This window comes from Eretmochelys imbricata, chromosome 4, assembly GCF_965152235.1.
Source record: "Eretmochelys imbricata isolate rEreImb1 chromosome 4, rEreImb1.hap1, whole genome shotgun sequence".
Taxonomy (NCBI): Eukaryota; Metazoa; Chordata; order Testudines; family Cheloniidae; genus Eretmochelys; species Eretmochelys imbricata.
The window spans coordinates 110,141,331-110,160,429 of NC_135575.1; the positions used below are offsets into that span (position 1 = coordinate 110,141,331).

Below are 19,099 nucleotides of genomic sequence, written 5' to 3' on the forward strand. Positions count from 1 at the left end.
CATGAATTTGTATAGCTCTGTAAAGCAAAGTTACTTGAAATTAACTGGTGCTGAAAAAGCTTGGAACAAAACTCACAAGCAGATTAATAACATATCCGTTTGTATTACCCAATGGGTACAGCTACACAGCAAGTCTCAGAGCCTGGGTTCACTAGCGTGGGCTTCCATTATGGGGTGCTAAAAATAGTTGTGCAGATCTTGTGGCTTGGGATGGAGCTTGGGCTCTGAAGCCTCGGGAGAGAGGTAAGCTGGCCAGGCTGGCTCTTCTCTCTCTCTCTCCTGTGGCTGGTAGTTGTGTGAAGAGACTAGCTTCTCCCTTTTCCCAACGTAGTTTTGGAGAGAGCTAGCTGTGGGATGAAAGCTCCTGTGAAGCTGGGAGCTTCTGGTCCGCTGGGTTCCTCTTGTTGAGAAACAAAATGAAGTTCTTTCTCCTACTCTGCAGAGAATAATTATGGGGCTGCATCTCCATCTGCTGCTAGAACCCCGCTCCCTTACCTCCCTACAAACAATGCGTGTGGGGGGGATGGGGGGGAGGGGAAAGATGCATGTATTGGTCTGTCCTGACCATTTGCAGGCGATCCTGAGTGTGGGTTGGGGGTCCAACCATGTCAAACTCATAGCCAAGTAACACCTCCTCTTCTCTGCCCCAGCCTCCATTGCTGTGTGGGCCTCAAATATAGAGGTCACATAGTAAGTTTCTTGTTCCCAGCTGCTGACTCTATGCTGTCTGTGAGAGCTGCTTCTCTCAACCCCTATAAATTAACTTATTCTACTACGAACTGACCCCTAGTCTGCTGTCCATTGTGTTCTCTAGCTTGTTCTTCTCCTGTTCTTCTTTATATTCTATTAGAGCTTACAAGGTGCTAGGCATTGTTTCCACATACAAGATGTCACGGTCCCCACCCCAAAGAGCTTAGTCCCTAGTATAGTTATAGCAGCTGAATGGAAAACCTAATATGTCTCAGAGATGATCAAACAGCTTTCAGAATCCGGAGTACCCCATCAATGAAAAATGAATGTAGCCTCAGAAAAGATATTCATACATCATATCTGCTGACAATACCTAGTTAACCTTGACAAATTACATTGTATCATAAAGTAGACTGAATGCCCCAATTTTTCTCTCCTGACAAAACTATTTCCTGTGTATTTAGGGTTTTTATAGTACTGATTAGAGTCTAAATGCAGTACACCTTTCCTTAGTACCCCTTTCAATTGTGCCTGTCTGAGCCGCTAGACAAAATACTTTCTCTAATAAGTAATTGCATTTTTTAACTGCATCAATAAAAATATTATTGGGGGAAAATAATGCGGCAGGAGGACAGTGAGAAACTGGCAAACTGTCTTGACAAGAGGAGTCTGATGCTTCTGGGAAAACAGCATTCACTTTTTCAGAACTCTAAATTAAATTATAATGGCATTTTCTTAAAACAAGCAAAGGCAAACTATTGAGCCTGTGCTCTGTTCTGTACTGAAATGTTCTGATTCTTATTACATCATCTTTATTCGTAGGGTCACAAGAGAAAGAGTCAGGAAAGAGTTGTATTGTACATACAATAGCTCAATCTTAATCCTTAGGGAGTTAGCCACTTCCCAGGTGGATATACCCAAAGGACCACTGAATTGCTGCTATAGGGCAGAGGGAGGGGGGCTCAGGACTTCTCCCTGCAGTTAGTATTCACCTGTTCAGCCTCCACCAGGGGGAAGCACATTCTCTCCCTTAACCAGTCCACTCAGTGAGAGCTAAAAGAAAAGGAATACTTGTGGCACCTTAGAGACTAACCAATTTATTTGAGCATAAGCTTTCGTGAGCTACAGCTCACTTCATCGGATGCATACTGTGGAAACTGCAGAAGAACAGTTTCTGCAGTTTCCACAGTATGCATCCGATGAAGTGAGCTATAGCTCACGAAAGCTTATGCTCAAATAAATTGGTTAGTCTCTGAGGTGCCACAAGTACTCCTTTTCTTTTTGCGAATACAGACTAACATGGCTGTTACTCTGAAACCTGTCAGTGAGAGCTGTTTCCCTCTGCCCAGGGAATTTTCAGATATGGAGCCCAGTGTAACTGCTGAAGAAGCGGGCAGCTGCTGACCAAGTGGATGAGGAGAGTAAAGATGGCCACCTGGTACTAATGAGTAACGTAGTTCAAAAGGCCAGAGTGAAGGGCTAAGGTAAGGACTCTTACTGAGGAAGAAGAGGGAGGAAACGATATAAGAGAGAGAAGGGATGTACTGGTGGGGAGCTCAGATGCATTTGAAATGCAGTGTATTGAGGATAACTATATTCAATACAGTGCAGTGTATTGAGGATAACTATATCCATCCACAAAGACCTAGTAATCATTATAGTGTCACTTCCTTTCTGTTTGAAAACCAGAGTGCAGCAGAAGCAATCAGACCTACAGTTAAGGGAGGCTCCAGTCCAACAGGAAGGGAGTGGCTGACTCAGGACACATTCCAATAATGTGTCCAATGGTTCAAATCCCACCCAATTTGGAAGTGAATGAGAGCTGCTTAATGGCCCATGTGAAATGGACTGATTGTCTCAGTCCAGGTTCTAGTGGAGAGGTATCACCATCACATTTGCACTGCCTTCCTTGCTAGCAATCTCAATGAAGAGACCTAGAAACTGCCTCGATATAACGGATGAACTATCCTCTCCACGTAGCTGATACTGCTGCTGCTTGTCGTACTATACCTTTTTTTACAGCTAAAAGGGGAATTTCACTTTCCCAACCTGTTAATCTGGCACCTTTCACAAACACAAAAACCCGCTTTAAAAAAAATCATCTTAACTTTTGTCACTAGATTCTAAAGAGGATCCAGTTTATGCAGAAAAATATAATGAAAAGCCATTCAAGGTCATGCCTGCTGACAGCAAACCTGGATTCTAACATTTTCTGATTCCTACAAGAGAGGTAGTCTTTCTAGGTGGTCAAAAAATAGAAAGGTGTTTTCAAAAGGTGCTAAGATCCTAATTGGTTTTTAGGTGTGAGCTTGATTCACAAAGCAAAATAAAGGGATTTTAAAAGATTTCATATACACTGAGAAAATGCATACATTTGGGGAGATAAAGTAGTGGCAAATGTACTTTGGAAGAAAAGCTCCCAGGGGTAAGACTCTCATGGACTTGACTCAGGACCTTCCATAATCAGAATTGTTGGGACTTTGAAACTGGGACCATTATGTCTAATAGAACTTGAGTTCAAATCCACTGCTCTGGAAGAACTCTTGAATCACCTTGTCTCTTGTATTTTGGAATCTGTTTGTGTTTCTGTGTTTAGATAAATGCAGCTATTTGAACTGTCAGAGTACTTGTCAGAGAATACGGGTAAAAGTTTCAAAGGCACCAGTCACTCAGGAGCCCAAATCCCATTTTCAAATGGGAATTAGGGTCCTAAGTGTCTACGTCTCTTTTGAAAACGGGACTTGGGCTCCTAAGTCACTTCGGTGCTTTTGAAAAATTTATTCTAAGTGTTCTTATATATAAAATATTACACACAAAAAGACTACATTAAAATAACTTTCCTAAGGCTGCAAACTCAAACATTCAGAAGTGAGGAAATGCCAGAAGCAAGGCTGCCTGTACATATTTAATTTTGGGCCCCTTGGCACTATGTTATGATACAGTTTTTAATTACATGACCACATTCTTTTTTTTTCCACATACAATCTCTCCCTTTTCCCACACCCAGTCTCTGTCTCCTTGCCTAGCCAGTCTCAGTTTCCCCCTCTTAGCTCCTCATCCAATATGTTTCTATCTCCTCACTACCCCGATCCTGCTGGTCCCCAGTCTCCCTCCTTGGGCTCCTTATCCAATCTGGCTCACCCTTCACCTTACCTCTCACCCTTGTTCTTGTCTTGTCTTTTCCCATCCCATCCCAGTTCTCCAGCCACATCCCAGCTCCTTGTCAGAGCTGACTCCCTTCCCTCTGGCCCTGTTCCCCCACACTGGTTCATAGTCCAGGCCTCTTTGCGCCCTTTCCAGCCATGCCTGACACATTAACCCAACTCCCATCCTACCTTTACCCATGCCTCCCAGTCACAGTGTTTCTATCCACCTCCAATCCCAGTCTTATCTGACTCCTTGCCCCAGTCTACTCCTTTCCCTCTCTCCCCCGCCCCATGTTGGGCTATTGTCCCCTCTGTATTTGAATCAGATGGCTTCCTCCTCCATTTTGCATGGGCTCAGCAGAAAGGACATAGAGAGCACTAGAGTGACAGGCTCCCTGTTATTAGTTTTGGTGTATCTGATTCTAAGGGTACGGCCAGTATCCAGTATCCAAATGAGTATAATATATTAAAAGTCCAAAATCACAGAGGAGTAAAAAGGAAACACCATCACTTCAAAACTCTCCAGTGTTTGTCTAAGAAGTGTCTTTCATGGACATGACTGATTGGGCATGAAAGGATTCAAAATAAATGAATAGCAGCTAAACTGCTTCTGATCTCAGTTCATATTGTCTTGCTGACAGACCATGCATGTGAACTAGAGGAGTTGACAGATAATAGTGGAACCAGCATTGAACCTGAGAAAATTGAAGAGGCACAGCAGGAATATAAATGGACAAAAAACAGCCTCAAACTAGATACCAGAGACAAGAAGGCACAACAGAAGTAGAGTGGATACCTAGGGGAGAGGGCAAATGTTAAAATTAATAATATTGCCACAAATGTGGAGTGCCTCCAACAGAATGGGTGCACAAGGTTGCAGGATGTATTTATGTATTAGCAGACTAACAGAAGTATAAAATGAGACTATTGCTGATATAAATTACCATAGGTCCTAAATGCCTGTGCTATCCATAATAGGTGATATCTTCATTCAGAGGTACTTAAACCTTGATTAAATAGTTGGAACATCTGTAGAGAGCAGGACCAAATTATTCTTCTGCGGACAACCATTACATACTTTCATTAAGCTTCAATGACTTATCCTGCCAGAATGTATCCTGTGTTTGTCTTTTTACCATATATGTCTTCAAAGCAGAAGATGGAAGTGATGATCATGTTAGTGCAGTAGATAAACAATGAACACAACAAAAATAAATAACAAAGTTGTAGACGATCCCATTTACTGGCCTAGCTATAAATAAAACAAAAGGGCAAGCTTTCTAGAATGAGGCTGACTGACTGACAGGAGACTGATTTTTGAAAGCTAAGTTTTAAAACTGTGGGCTAAATCTTCAGCTGGTGTAAATTGGTGTAGTTTCACTAAAGTCAATGGAGCTATGCCTATTTACACTAGCTGTGGATCTGGCCCTGTGTTTTTAGTTAGTCCAGTAAAAAGGATTACCTAGGGAACTAAGAGGCTCAGGGATTGGTAATGGTATTGCACTGGTGATCAACACATACATGGAGGATAAATTGATAAAGAGATCATGTGAAAAGCAAGATACCCCAGGAGAAGATTTGAGAAACAGAGTCAGAAATGTGAGAGTAGACAGAGTGGTAAACAGGGGTGGAAAAGGGGTAGACAGTGAGGTGGCAAAGTTTGCAGATGATACTAAACTGCTCAAGATAGTAAAGACCAAAGCAGACTGTGAAGAACTTCAAAAAGATCTCACAAAACTAAGTGACTGGGCAACAAAATGGCAAATGAAATTTAATGTGGATAAATGTAAAGTAATGCACATTGTAAAAAATAACCCCAACTATACATACAATATAATGGGGGTAATTTAGCTACAACTAATGAGGAAAGAGATCTCGGAGTCATCGTGGAGAGTTCTCTGAAGATGTCCACGCAGTGTGCAGCGGCAGTCAAAAAAGCAAACAAGATGTTAGGAATCATTTAAAAAGGGATAGAGAATAAGACAGAGAATATCTTGTTGCCCTTATATAAATCCATGGTACACCCAAATCTTGAATACTGCGTACAGATGTGGTCTCCTCATCTCAAAAAAGATATACTGGCATTAGAAAAGGTTCAGAGAAGGGAAACTAAAATGATTAGGGGTTTGGAACGGGCCCCATATGAGGAGAGATTAAAGAGGCTAGGACTTTTCAGCTTGGAAAAGAGGAGACTAAGAGGGGATATGATAGAGGTATATAAAATCATGAGTGATGTGGAGAAAGCGAATAAGGAAAAGTTATTTACTTGTTCCCATGATATAAGAACTAGGGGCCACCAAATGAAATTAATGGGCAGCAAGTTTAAAACAAATAAAAGGAAGTACTTCTTCACACAGCTCACAGTCAACCTGTGGAACTCCCTGCCTGAGGAGGTTGTGAAGGCTAGGACTGTAACAGGGTTTAAAAGAGAACTGGATAAATTCATGGAGGTTAGGTCCATTGATGGTTATTAGCCAAGATGGGTAAGGAATGGTGTCCCTAGCCTCTGTTTTGTCAGAGGGTGGAGATGGATGGCAGGAGAGAGATCACTTGATCATTACCTATTAGGTTCACTCCCTCTGGGCACCTGGCATTGGCCACTGTCTGTAAACAGGATACTGATACCAGTCAGAATACTGATACCAGTTTTTGGGGAACCAGGGTGCAGTATCTAGCCTGTCTAACTCATGAAAGACACACCACCACCACCAGTCTCTTCTTGAAGCAAAACCGATCAGAGAAAAGGCTTGCAGAAAGCAGTGAAGGGTGTTGGGAGACATAACTCGACCCCTCCTGACAAGGGTGACAAGATTAAGACATCTCCATTAGCATACAGAATGGAGAACAGAGAACCGCACTGAACTCTGGGATCAGAAAAGCAGGGATGCACTGTATCATGGGAATCTCTGCTCCAGATGGTAATGAACCTATGCCTGCACACACCCAGCTCAGCAATTATCAGACCAATTCTAGTAATAAATCCTTGATTGATATCCAAAATACTGAAGCAGCCTAGTTGCACTGTGAGCTCCCTGGAAGAAAACACTACCAATAGCCGAGAGTGATCAGCTCCTATTGTCTAGCCCAGGGGTTGGCAACCTTTTAGAAGTGGTGTGCCGAGTCTTCATTTATTCACTTTAATTTAAGGTTTTGCATGCCAGTAATACATGTTAACTTTTTTTAGAAGGTCTCTCTCTATAAGTCTATATATCATATATCTAAACTATTGTCGTATGTGAAGTAAACAAGGTTTTCAAAATGCTTAAGAAGCTTCATTTAAAATTAAATTAAAATGTTGATCTTACGCCGCTGGCCCGCTCAGCCCGCTGCCAGCCCGGGGATCCATTCACCTAGGCCAGCAGCAGGTTGAGCAGGGCCTGCGGCCGGGACCCCACGCTGACAGCAGGCTGAGAGGGGCCGGCAGCCGGGGCCCCAGACCAGCAGTGGGCTGAACAGCTCAGCCCGCTGCCACTCAGCCCGCTGCCAGTCTGGGGTTCCGTCTGCCGACTCCTGCCAGCCAGGTTCCTGGCTGCCGGCCCCGCTCAGCCCACTGCCGGTCTGGGATCTCGGCCCTGGCCACATAGAGTAGGTACCTACCTTCTCCCTGGTTCTAGCCCATTCTCTTCCTCTCTCTCTGCACTGAGCTGAGGGTGGGAGTGCACTGGGGGCGAAGGAGCAGGCTGGGGGTTGGGGTGTAGGGTCTGGCCAGGAGCTATAATGAGGGAGGGGGCTCAGGGTTGGGGCAGAAGGTTTGGGTGTGGATCCCCAAAGATTGCTTACCTGGGCAGCTCCCATTTGGTGCGAGGGTGCAGGTGGGAATGTGTGTGGGTGGCAGGGGGGTGCAGGAGCTCCCGTTTGGTGCTCAGGGTGGGGGTGGGAATGTGGGGGTGCAAGAGTCAGGGCATGGGGTGTGGGGGGCTGGGTATGTGTGGGGGTGTAGGGGTCAGGGCAGGAGGCTGGGGTGTGTGGGTGGTGGAGGGGTCAGGGCAGAGGCCTGGGGGTGTGAGCTAGGGTTGTGGAGGTGCTCCCAGTCCCCTGCCCAGAGCAGCTCACAGCAGGAGGCTGCAGGGGGTATGCCCTGATTCCACCCCACCTTCCCCAAGGCCCCGTCCCCACCTCTTCTGTGCCTCCTCCCCGGAGCAGCGAGCACCCTGCAGCTCCGCTTCTCCCCCTCCCTAGCAAGGGCCATCAGCTTATCAGCGACAGGGAGGGAGAGGGGGAGGGGCAGAAACCCAGCAAGCTGGGGGGAAAGGCAGGGGAGGGGGGAGCTTGCTTGCCCTGCAGCAGCAGCCAGCAGGACCAAGCTTCTTCACCATGCCCCCGCAGGGGGGGAGGGGGCAGAGAAGAGCAGGCCGGGGCGGGCAGGATTTTTAATGGCATGCTGCTGCCTGCCGGGGTCCCTGACACTGGCCCCACTCAGCCCTCTGCCGGTGTGGGTTCAGCAGCAGGCTGAGCGGGGCCGGCAGCTGGGACCTGGCAGGCAGCAGCATGCCATTAAAAATCAGCTCACGTGCCATCTTTGGCACACGTGCCATAAGTTGCCGACCCCTGGTCTAGCCTAAAGAAAACCCTTGAGTCATCAGTTTACCAATAAACAAATCTAGTGTTCTCCCTTGAACCACTGTATTTTCTCTACAAAAATCCTTACTCACACTCCAGTCAATGTTCCGATGCTTAGATCCAAACTATGCATCAGTTCCACTGGGAATCCATCTTCTCCTGACTGATCCTGCTGGGGACTCTGCCTGTCTCCAGCACTCAGCACCCTGAGCTACCACCATCACCTGGGAACCCCGACCCGTTCAAGCCTCATGGAGTGGGTGAGATCCCCTTCTTTCTCTCTCTGTTTCCCTTTCTACCTTAGGTATTAACCTTTAATGTATGTTATGTTGGTTTAGCCCTCTTTGTGTAGTTATCACTATTATTCAATAAATAACTTTTATGGTTAAGCTGGTTGCTTCTCTCTCTCTCTTTCTGAACTTTACTCTTTTGTGTTTTTAGCTTCCCCCATTTACTCTGCAGCAACACTTCTTTTACCTAAGCTAAAGAACCCTGTAGTGCCCAAAAATACCGTGGGGTTTGCTCATCAAGTGAGTTACTGCCAGTACAATTGTGATGTGAAAGTGGGATAGGGATGTGTTAAACCTGGGGCACATAAGGGGAGGGGCAGCTGAAAGTGCTGCTCAGCCCAGCCTATTGAGACCAGGGGCACAAAAGGGTGACAGCTTGAAGGTGCTGCTTAACCCAGCCCATTGAGTACAGGGACATATGAGGGGATCAGCTTCAGAGTGCTGACTGACCTGGTCCGCTCAGACTTGCTCTGTTACTGTGTGTGTGTGTGTGTGTTCATGTGTGTGTGTGTGTTTTCGTGTGTGTGTTCATCTAGTTTTAGGGCTGGAGAAACCCAGTCCTGGGGAACCTAGGTACTGCAGGATAGCTCCATTGGGAGGGAACTTGCAGAAGGAAGGAGTAGAGCTCCATATGAACACAGAAGTGACACAAACAGTATATTAATAGAATTACAGAACCCCTCCTCCCCCAGAGGAGTAACCCTAATAAATGAGCATACCCCAAGGTAACAGGCACATCTGGTAACATGGACCTTTGGTCTGACCCAGTATGGCCATTCTTATGTTCTTATGTAGAGTTTGGAGTTACACAGACAGTTGCAAGTTATCTGCAGAGAGGTGAGAAAAAACCCCAGAAGCAGACAAGATTGTCTGGAAAGAGTATGAAAGAAGAGACTGAGGACAGAACCCTGAACAACATCAAGAGAGAGGGGAGACAAGGAGTCTAGAGACAAGAAGACCGGATTGAAGTTGGAGAGGGAGGTAGGGCTATGAATTTTTTTTCCAGATTACGAATTACAAGAGTAGGTTATTGGTGAAGTGATGGTGAAGGCACAGTAACTGACGTAGGAGAACCTGGAGAGCTCACCTGTTAGAGAACAGGAAGGCTGGTTTTGTGGCTAAAGCAGTGGGCTGGGACTCAGGAGATCAGCATTTAATTCCCAGGATCCAGGGGAGAGTTGTTAAAGCTAAAGAGGAAAGGGATGAGAAAAAGTGAGAGAAGGCAAGAAGAAGGAGGAAGCAGGAGAAGATGAGGTTCAAGAGTTAGAAGAAGATTGCAGGAGGATATTAAAGAGTGAGAGGAGGTTGGAGAGGGGGTAGGAGGGATAGATAAACACTTCATCTCTGTGACTGTCAAGATGACTCCTATCCCCATCGTTAACAGGCGCTACAAAAAGGAAGTGGATATACACAGTGCTGGGCTATTTGTTTATTTCATTCTCAGGGAGCTTACACGGGTTCGTATTCGAGTAACTAAATATTTCATAGCTGCAGAACAACAACAACCCCCTTGCCCCAACTATTTTTCATGATAGCTTTCTGACTGTCAAGGCCACAACTTTGGGCCACAGTGTGTAACAAAGACCTAAAATGAGTGACACAAAAAAAAAAAAAAAGCATTCAGGAAACTTAAAATACTGTGGGATTCACTATTGCCAATCGCAAGCGATCAAAAATCATGAGTCAGGCCCTAAAAATAACAAGTGACTTTAAATCTTAGGTTTTAAAAAGTAAACTTTGTGGCCTTGTTATTTGCCTTTTTGTTTTTGAGCCTTTACAGTGCACTCATGTCACATTTCAGGCTCTCTCTCTGCAACCATGAGGACTAGAAAGTCACTTATTTTTTCAAATTAGAGTTGGGAGTCTGACATAATCACATAACTTCAGAAGATGGGTCTTTAAAAAACACACCATAGATACAAGATTTGTGATAAAATCACAAGAGCTGTTAATACAGTCCCCAAGGCTGATTCTGCGTCACCTTGCTTACCCGTCCCTGCCAGTTGCTCTCTGTGTGATTGAACTTCATGGCTTCAGTAGCCAGGATGCAGGATGCTGATGGTTACAACTTGAAACCTGACGCTGGAGTAAACGGAGGCAGAGAAGCAGAGTCCAGCAGGTTCATATCCAAGATCATTATTACTATGTATTCATCTGTATAACTTTAAACAGACAAATAACACGAGTCCATGCCCTATGGAGCTTACAATTTAAGAGCCAGATTCTGAGAGATTGGAGTCTGTTCTCTAGTCTTCTTGCCGCCCGTATGTTGCTCCTCCAGCATACATGGGAGGGGAACACTCACTGCACTATGGGTTCTGTGAGTGACATAAAGCAGCCAAAATTACCTAATGGCGCTGCCTCGTATACCCTGGTGTAGGAGATCGAGAGGCAGTGGCTGGACCACTCTGCACTGTGACTAGTCATAGCTGCGAGGAGTCTGTTGCTCTAATTTACAATGGCAGTTGAATTGGCCCATCCAGTCTGAGGGGTCAGGCAAAGGTTGTACACCAGTTTAAGCTAAGGTGTGAATTTAAAATAGTATATTGTTATTACTTCCATGTGAACACATTTAAGCCAATATAAGAAAGTGCCTTTTCCCCACCTTATATGAGAAGAAGTATGGGCTGGTGGTTATGGCTTTTGCTTAAACTGTGGGAAACACAAGTATCAAGGGGTAGCCATGTTAGTCTGTATCCACAAAAACAACAAGGAGTCTGGTGGCACCTTAAGGACTAACAGATTTATTTGGGTAAAACACCACTTCTTCAGATGCCTGGCATGCATCTGAAGAAGTGGGTGTTTTACCCACGAAAGCTTATGCCCAAATAAATCTGTTAAGTCTTTAAGGTGCCACCAGACTCCTTGCTGTTTTTGTGGGAGACACAGGTTCAATTCCCTGCTCTGCCACAAAATTCCTGCATAACCTTGGGCAAGTCACTTCGCCTCTGTGTGCCTCAGCTCCCTGTCTGGAAAATGGGACTAATACTTCCTTACAGCAGGGCACTGCGAGGCTAAATACCTTAAAGATCTTGGAGAGGTGGAGAGCTACTGCTGAGAAGAAGCTGTTTGCTTCAGTTTAGCTTATGTCGCTCTGCTCCGGGTTTCAGCTAAACTGGAACAGCCCAAGGCTCTTCTGGCGTGGCAAGAGCGTGCAGGTGCGGGGCCAGCCGCAGGGCTGCGGCGGGTAACACTCGCCCCTGCTGGGGGCGCTGCCGTTGGAGTCCGCGCGCCCTGGTGCCTGCCGGCCTGGCTGGCGAGGGCGGGGCTCCTGAGCCGGGGGCAGAGAGCAGGGGCCTTGTTGCACTGGGCTCCAACGCCCGCTCGGGCCGGGCCGCAGCGGGGGCAGCGCCCCCCACCCCGGCCTAGGCAGGAGGGGCGGGGCCGGGCCGCTGGTAGGGGGCGGGGCAGGCCGGGCCGGAGGGGCGAGGCTAGTCAGGCAGCGCCCGGGGGCGGAGCGGGGCGGACCACGCCGGAGGGGGCGGGGCTGGGCAGGCTCATACCGGGATGCAGGGGGCGGGGCAGCCTCGGACCAGGATGCCGGAGGCGACATCGCCCCGGCAGGTGGTGGGGGGGGCTCCGGCCGCTGCGCAGGCGGCTCCGCTAAGCCCACGTAGCGCTGGCGCTGCCCGGCCCTGGAGGCGGTGCCGGAGCGCTCCACTTGCCGCGCAGCCATGAGCTTCAATCGCACGGAGAGCGACTGGCAGGGGCTGGTGGGCGAGGTGAGGCGGCCTCGGCGGGGGGCCGGACTGGGGGAGCGGCCGAGGCTGTAGCGGGGCGGCGTGGCCCGGGGGCCCAGAGGGGGCGGCTGCCGGCGCTTGGCCTCAGCGCTGTGCTCCGCGGGCGCGGGGTCCTGACCAGCGCTGGGGCAGGCCGGGGAGCCCGCCCGGGAGCGCTACAGGGGGCAGAGCCCGGAGCTCGGAGTAGGCCTGGACGTGGGCCGGCGATGCTGGCTCCCGCCCCCGGTGAGCCGAATGGTTCCGGCTGCCCCCTCTGCTGGGCTGTTCCCGCGCCGAGCCGGTTGCTCGTGAACAGCCTGGGGTGCCGCAGGTGGAGGCATCGCCGCAGGTGCTGCAGTAACAGCGGGTGGAGCGGAGCCTGGGTGTTCCTGCTCCTAATGGAGGGCTGTGACAGCCCGCCAGCCAGCTAGCCAGGCCCTGGACCGCTGATCCTTGGCCCTTGGTTTGCACCTTCCTTCCCAAAGCACTTCAGAGCTAGAAACACAGTTCGGTGCGGACCCAAAACACTGCAGTGACCTTGTGTGAGCTGTCGGGCTTGGAGCCCGTCCTGGAGAATAAGGAATGTGTGCCTTTCAATGATACGTCTTTTAAAAGTTTGTGACGACTTGGTCTGTGATGACTTCTCAAGGTGGGCGCTCTACAGGCACGGGAAGGAAAGCTCCATAATGTTTAAATCCTTCGGCTGGCTTGTGGATGTTCCTTGCCCCCTCACTCTTCATGTATAATTGTTAGGCATCCTTCAGAAATTTTATACAATGTGAAACTTCATGGTGCACTGCTATCTGGTGTGTATCACATCTGATGCTGTAGAAATTAAATATTGGCACCAGATAGCACAGTTGTAAATGACATTGTCACAAGTTGCTTTGGGCCCAAACTGAACCAACTTCCTGATTACTACCAGAAGGCAGTTCTTACTTAGGTACTGATCCTGCAATTGCCAGTGCAAGAGTCACAGGGGGTTCACCTGTGCACAGATCAAATTGCAGCATTGCGGCCCTAGGCCTTAAATTGTTTTAAGCTTTTAGATAGTGTCAACGGAAAACAAAGGTTGAGAGCGGACTGCACTTGAACGTAAGTATGCTGTGGTAGCCGATAGTATGTATACACAGCTTTGTTCATGTTTGAGACAAAATAGACTTCAGCTTTTGTTCTAATCTTGTTGCAAATGCAAGGCTTTAGACATCTACTTTAGAAGAATTGGGTACTTAAGCTATGCAAAACAGTCTTTATGGTAGACAAAGATTTGGACCTGTAACCTCAATAGGTAGAAGTAACAATTCAATATTGGAAATATTATTTCTGTTTTACATGCCTTATACAAACCTCTGAACTATCTACACTTAAAAAAATATATAGTAACAGACTGTTAACAATTGATAACACATGCACAAACCCAAAGTAGCAGGCAACCACGTAAAGAGACATCAACTTGAAATTTATTTAGTTTCCAGCAAGTGAGTTAAAATTAGTATCTGGTAGTATACTGCCACTGTACCATGCCCACAACCTTTGCTGTTTTACAAGTACATTTTCTTGTTTACAAAAACAAAAAACTCGTCTCTCTTCTGCTGCTGTTTGAAAGTTCCCAAACTTACAATATGATTCATGTGGGTGAACCCACTGATTTCACTGCAGCTGTGCATGCATAACAATTGGTAACACATTGCAAGATTGTGGCATAGGGCCCTAATCTTGCAAACAATACTCCAACACAGAGCCATGAAACTGTGACAACTTCCAGTGACATCAGTGGGAATTTGTGTGAGCATGGGGATCTCAGCTAATTCAGCTACTTCCAGGATTGGGGTCTAACTGTCAACACACACAATGCTGTATCAAATACACAATAAGTTGGAAGACTGAAATATGCATTTTCTCTATTCTTCTGTTTTTTACACAATATGAAATGTCAGGACAGAATTTTTCTCATCAGTCTTGAGGGAACATGGGGGATGGGGAAAGAAAAGGGTTTTTTAAATTATGGTGGAGGGAAGTGTCCCCAGACTTCTTAAAAACACTCATGACTTTATTTTGTTCATCAGACTTCCAAAATATTTTAGCCTACAGACTCCAAGTCTGGGCTCTGATCCTGAAATTAAACCCATGTGGATGAGCCCTTGTGCCCCTGCAGAGCCTCATTGATCATACCAAGTTTAGGCTATGGTTAGGGCCCTACCAAATTCACTGCTGTGAAAAATGCATCATGGACCATGATATCTGGTCTTTTGTGTATTTTTAACCTATACTATTCAGATTTCATAGGAGAAGCCAGCGTTTCTCAAACTCAGGGTTTGAGACTCCCAAAAGGGAGTCGTGCTGGGGGGAGGCAGGCACAAGGTGATTGTAGAGGGGTCATGGTACTGCCACCCTTACTTCTGCACTGCCTTCAGAGCTGGGAACCTGGAGAGTGGCAGCTGCTGGCAAGGACCCAGCTCTGCAGGCAGCAGCACAAAGTAAGGGTGGGACTGCCATGCCATGCCATCCTTACTTCTGCATTGCTGCTGGCAGTGGCGCTGCCTTCAGACTTGGAAGATCAAGATTCAGTTTGCAGTTCTATCACAGATTTCCTGTGAACTTAGGCAAGTCGCCTTGTGTTCACAAGTTGCTCTGGTTTAACTGGAACGAATTTTAAAAATCAGTTTAGTTAAATCAGTGCAAAACCATGTGTGTACTGTTGTAAAATGATGTAAACTTGGCTTATATTAGGTCAAATTGCAAAGGATGAATATAAACAAATAACCAGTATGTAGGGACAAAATTAAAAAAGCCAAGGCACAAAATGAGAATAAAATAGCTAGAGACATAAAGGGTAACAAGGAAACCTTCTACAAATACATTAGAAACAAGAGGAAGAGCAAGCACAGGGTAGGGCCACTACTCAGTGGGGGGGAACAATAACAGAAAATGTGAAAACGGCAGAAGTGTTAAATTGTTTTTTGTTTGTTTGTTTCAGTTTTCACCAAAAAGGTTAGTGGGCTAGTAGCAATAGGAAGGCTAACATAGTGAATGCCACTGAAAATGAGGTAGGATCAGAGGCTAAAATAGGGAAAGAACAAATTAAAAATTACTTAGACAAGTTAGATGTCTTCAGGTCACCAGGTTCTGATGAAATACATCCTAGAATACTCAAGGAGCTGACTGACGAGATATCTGAGCCATTAGCAATTATCTTTGAAAAGTAATGGAAGAGATTCCAGAGGACTGGAAGAGGGCAAATATCGTTCCAATAAAAAAGGGAATAAGGACAACCCCGGGGAATTATGGACGAGTCAGCTCGGAAAGATAATGGAGCAAATAATTAAGCAATCAGTTTGCGAACACCTAGAAGATAATAAAGTGATAAGTAACAGTCAGCTTTCTTTGACAGGGTAGCAAGTCTGGTGGATGGTGGGGAAGCAATATACAGTGTGTAGTATATCGTGTCTTTAATAAGGCTTTTGATACTGTCTTGCATGACCGCTCATAAATAAACTACAAAAATACAATCTAGATGGAACTACTATAAGGAGGGTGCATAACTGGTTCAAAAACTGTTCCCAGAGAGTAGTTATCAGTGGTTCACAGTCAAGCTGCAAGGGCATAATGAGTGGGGTCCCACAAGGATCAGTTCTGGGTCCAGTTCTGTTCAATTTCTTCATGAATTATTTAAATAATGGCATAGAGAATAGACTTATAAAGTTTGCGGATGATACCAAGCTGGGTGGGGTTTCAAGTTCTTTGCAGGATAGGATGAAAATTCAAAATGATCTGGAGAAATGCTCTGAAGTAAATAGGATGAAATTCAATGACGACAAATGCAAAGTACTCCACTTGGGAAGGAACAATCAGTTGCATACATACAAAATGGAAAATGACTGCCTAGGAAGGAGTACTGCAGAATGGAGTCTGGGGGTCATTGTGGATCACAAGCTAAATATGAGTGAACTATATAGCACAAAAAAAGCAAACATCATTCTCGGATGTATTAGCAGGAGTGTTGTAAGCAAAATACGAGAAGTAATTATTCTGCTCTACTCTGCGCTGATTAGACCTAACTGGAGTATTGTGTCCATTTCTAAGTGCCACATTTCAGGAAAGATGTGGACAAATTGGAGAAAGTCCAGAGAAGAGCAGCAAAAATGATTAAAGGTCTAGAGAACATGGCCTATAAGGGAAGATTGAAGAAATTGTGTTTCTTTAGTCTGGAGAAGAGAAGACTGAGAGGGGACATAAGTTTTCAAGTACATAAAATGTTACAAGAAGGAAGAAAAATTATTTTCCTTAACCTCTGAGGATGGGACAAGAAGCAATGGGCTTAGATTGCACCAAGGGTTGTTTAGGTTGGACATTAGGAAAAACTTCATTACTGTCAGGTTGGTTATCGTACTGGCTTCCACATTTCTTGGGCAGTACAGACAGTTGGATACTGGGGAAGCAAGAGGGGTGAAAGAGGTGAATACTGTGTCTCTGCCCACTGTGGTCAAGAACAGGAAAAAGGTATCCAATGGGTACCCCAAGAAATGTTGAAGGCTGAACACGGGTAATAAGATCTGAACCAAAGACCGTAAATCCCTTAAGGGCTTGTCTACATTACAAAATATGCTCTTTGAACATGACTTTGAAAAATGAAATCAAATTACATCATGCTGACCTCTACTTAAGTCAGTGTAGACCAGGACAAATAGTGTTTAGTCACAGTTACTTGAATCGCTGAACTCTGATCCACGGTGAGACTGTTGTCTATAGGATCTCTGCCTCATGTACTTTATCAGCTGGGAATTGTATAGTGAAGTAAGCAGGGACTGCAGGAAGAAAAAGAAAAGGAGTACTTGTGGCACCTTAAAGACTAACCAATTTATTTGAGCATAAGCTTTCGTGAGCTACAGCTCACTTCATCGGATGCATACTGTGGAAAGTGTAGAAGATCTTTTAATACACACAAAGCATGAAAAAATACCTCCTCCCACCCCACTCTCCTGCTGGTAATAGCTTATCTAAAGTGATCACTCTCCTTACAATGTGTATGATAATCAAGTTGGGCCATTTCCAGCACAAATCCGTGAGAAAACCTGGATTTGTGCTGGAAATGGCCCAACTTGATTATCATACACATTGTAAGGAGAGTGATCACTTTAGATAAGCTATTACCAGCAGGAGAGTGGGGTGGGAGGAGGTATTTTTTCATGCTTTGTGTGTATTAAAAGATCTTCTACACTTTCCACAGTATGCATCCGATGAAGTGAGCTGTAGCTCACGAAAGCTTATGCTCAGATAAATTGGTTAGTCTCTAAGGTGCCACAAGTACTCCTTTTCTTTTTGCGAATACAGACTAACACGGCTGTTACTCAGGAAGAAAAAGGATTGTCTAATGGGTACAGCAATTGACTGAAACCCAGAAGAACTGTTTTTTATCTTTGGCTTTGTCACAGACTTTGGATGAGATGCTGGGAAAGTCATTTAAATCAGAATTGTAACAGGTGGCCACTAATTGTATTCCTCATTTCCTCAGACCTAACTAGACACCTAACGCCTAATTTTCAGGTGTGCTGAGTACTCAACATTGCAACTGAAGTCAGTGGGAGAAGCCAGTGCTGACCTGTGAAAAGTCAGCCCCATGGCAACTTGAAGGTTACTCCATCATTAAGACACCCAAAGTCAATGGATATCTTTGGAAATTTTGGCATTAATCTTTCAGTCCCTCAGTTCCCCATTTCTGCAATACCTCATAGGGGCGAGGGCGTTGTGAAGATAAAGGCTTTAATAGTTGAGGGCGTGAAACATTAGTGATTCGGACTTCTTGTCCAAAAGATTTGAGTGTATAGTTTCAGCTCTCAAGAACGGAAATAGCAATGGAAGAAGATAAGTTTCAACATCTTTGTATAGTACCATTGAGTTCCTACCAAAATTTAGGAGTTGTACTGATTCCAGAATGCTGAGAATACATAGAATGCAGTCCACAGTGATTCATAAGCAGAGGTTAGAGATGTTTTCATTACTCTTGCTCTCAGCCAGTTGGTGATTTGATGCGGAAATAATGGCAAGAAGGGAAATACGAAGCTATAAGCCAGTCATTTATACAAATGTAATATAGACAAATTTCTAAACTATTTTGTGATATGAACTTGTCATGCATTATTGTAAATTCTAAGACCTTGACAGTGTCCCAGCTTCATTGGATTATTAGACCATGTCTGCATAGTAGCTGATGAGATCTAACCAGATTTGTCACTAAAAATAGCTGTGGACAAATAATTAGTGTTTGGGGTAGAGAGGGTCACCTTGGCACAATTCCATTCTCCTGTAATATCAGTCTCTTACTCGGTTTCACTAAAGAAGTTACCAGGTCGTAAAGCATTTCAGGCAATAAATAGTTTGTCATATATATATATTCCTTTTAATTATTATGATCTGCCTGGTAGCAATTATCATTTGTTTTATTGCAGATAACAGTTAATTGGTAGATAAGAGTCAGTAGGCAAATAAGGAAACCCGTACACTTCAGCTTTTTAGATTGAAGGGACGCAAGCAGGTTCATGGGTAACTTCTTGTTTTGTTGTTTTTAAGCTGACTTTGAAAAGGAAGCTTTCTTGGATTTTAAAATTTAATATAACCATGCAGAAGAGATTTTTATTTCTTTTTTATTTTTGGTGTGGTATAAATATTTTACTGTACCTAGAATACATTACAGAAT

The 19,099-nt window shown here is 45.2% G+C and overlaps 1 protein-coding gene across 2 annotated transcripts in view; it reads left to right on the forward strand.

Annotated features, from left to right (window-relative positions):
• Positions 1-12,224: 12,224 nt before the first annotated feature.
• Positions 12,225-19,099, forward strand: part of CCDC149 (coiled-coil domain containing 149) — a 61,867-nt gene continuing 54,992 nt past the window's right edge. The window contains exon 1 of one of the 2 annotated variants that reach the window (XM_077815797.1): positions 12,225-12,408. In XM_077815797.1, coding sequence (XP_077671923.1) covers positions 12,361-12,408 — 48 coding nt within the window. In that variant the 5' untranslated portion in view covers positions 12,225-12,360. The remainder of the gene's footprint in view (positions 12,409-19,099) is intronic. The other variant, XM_077815796.1, reaches the window with a different exon arrangement.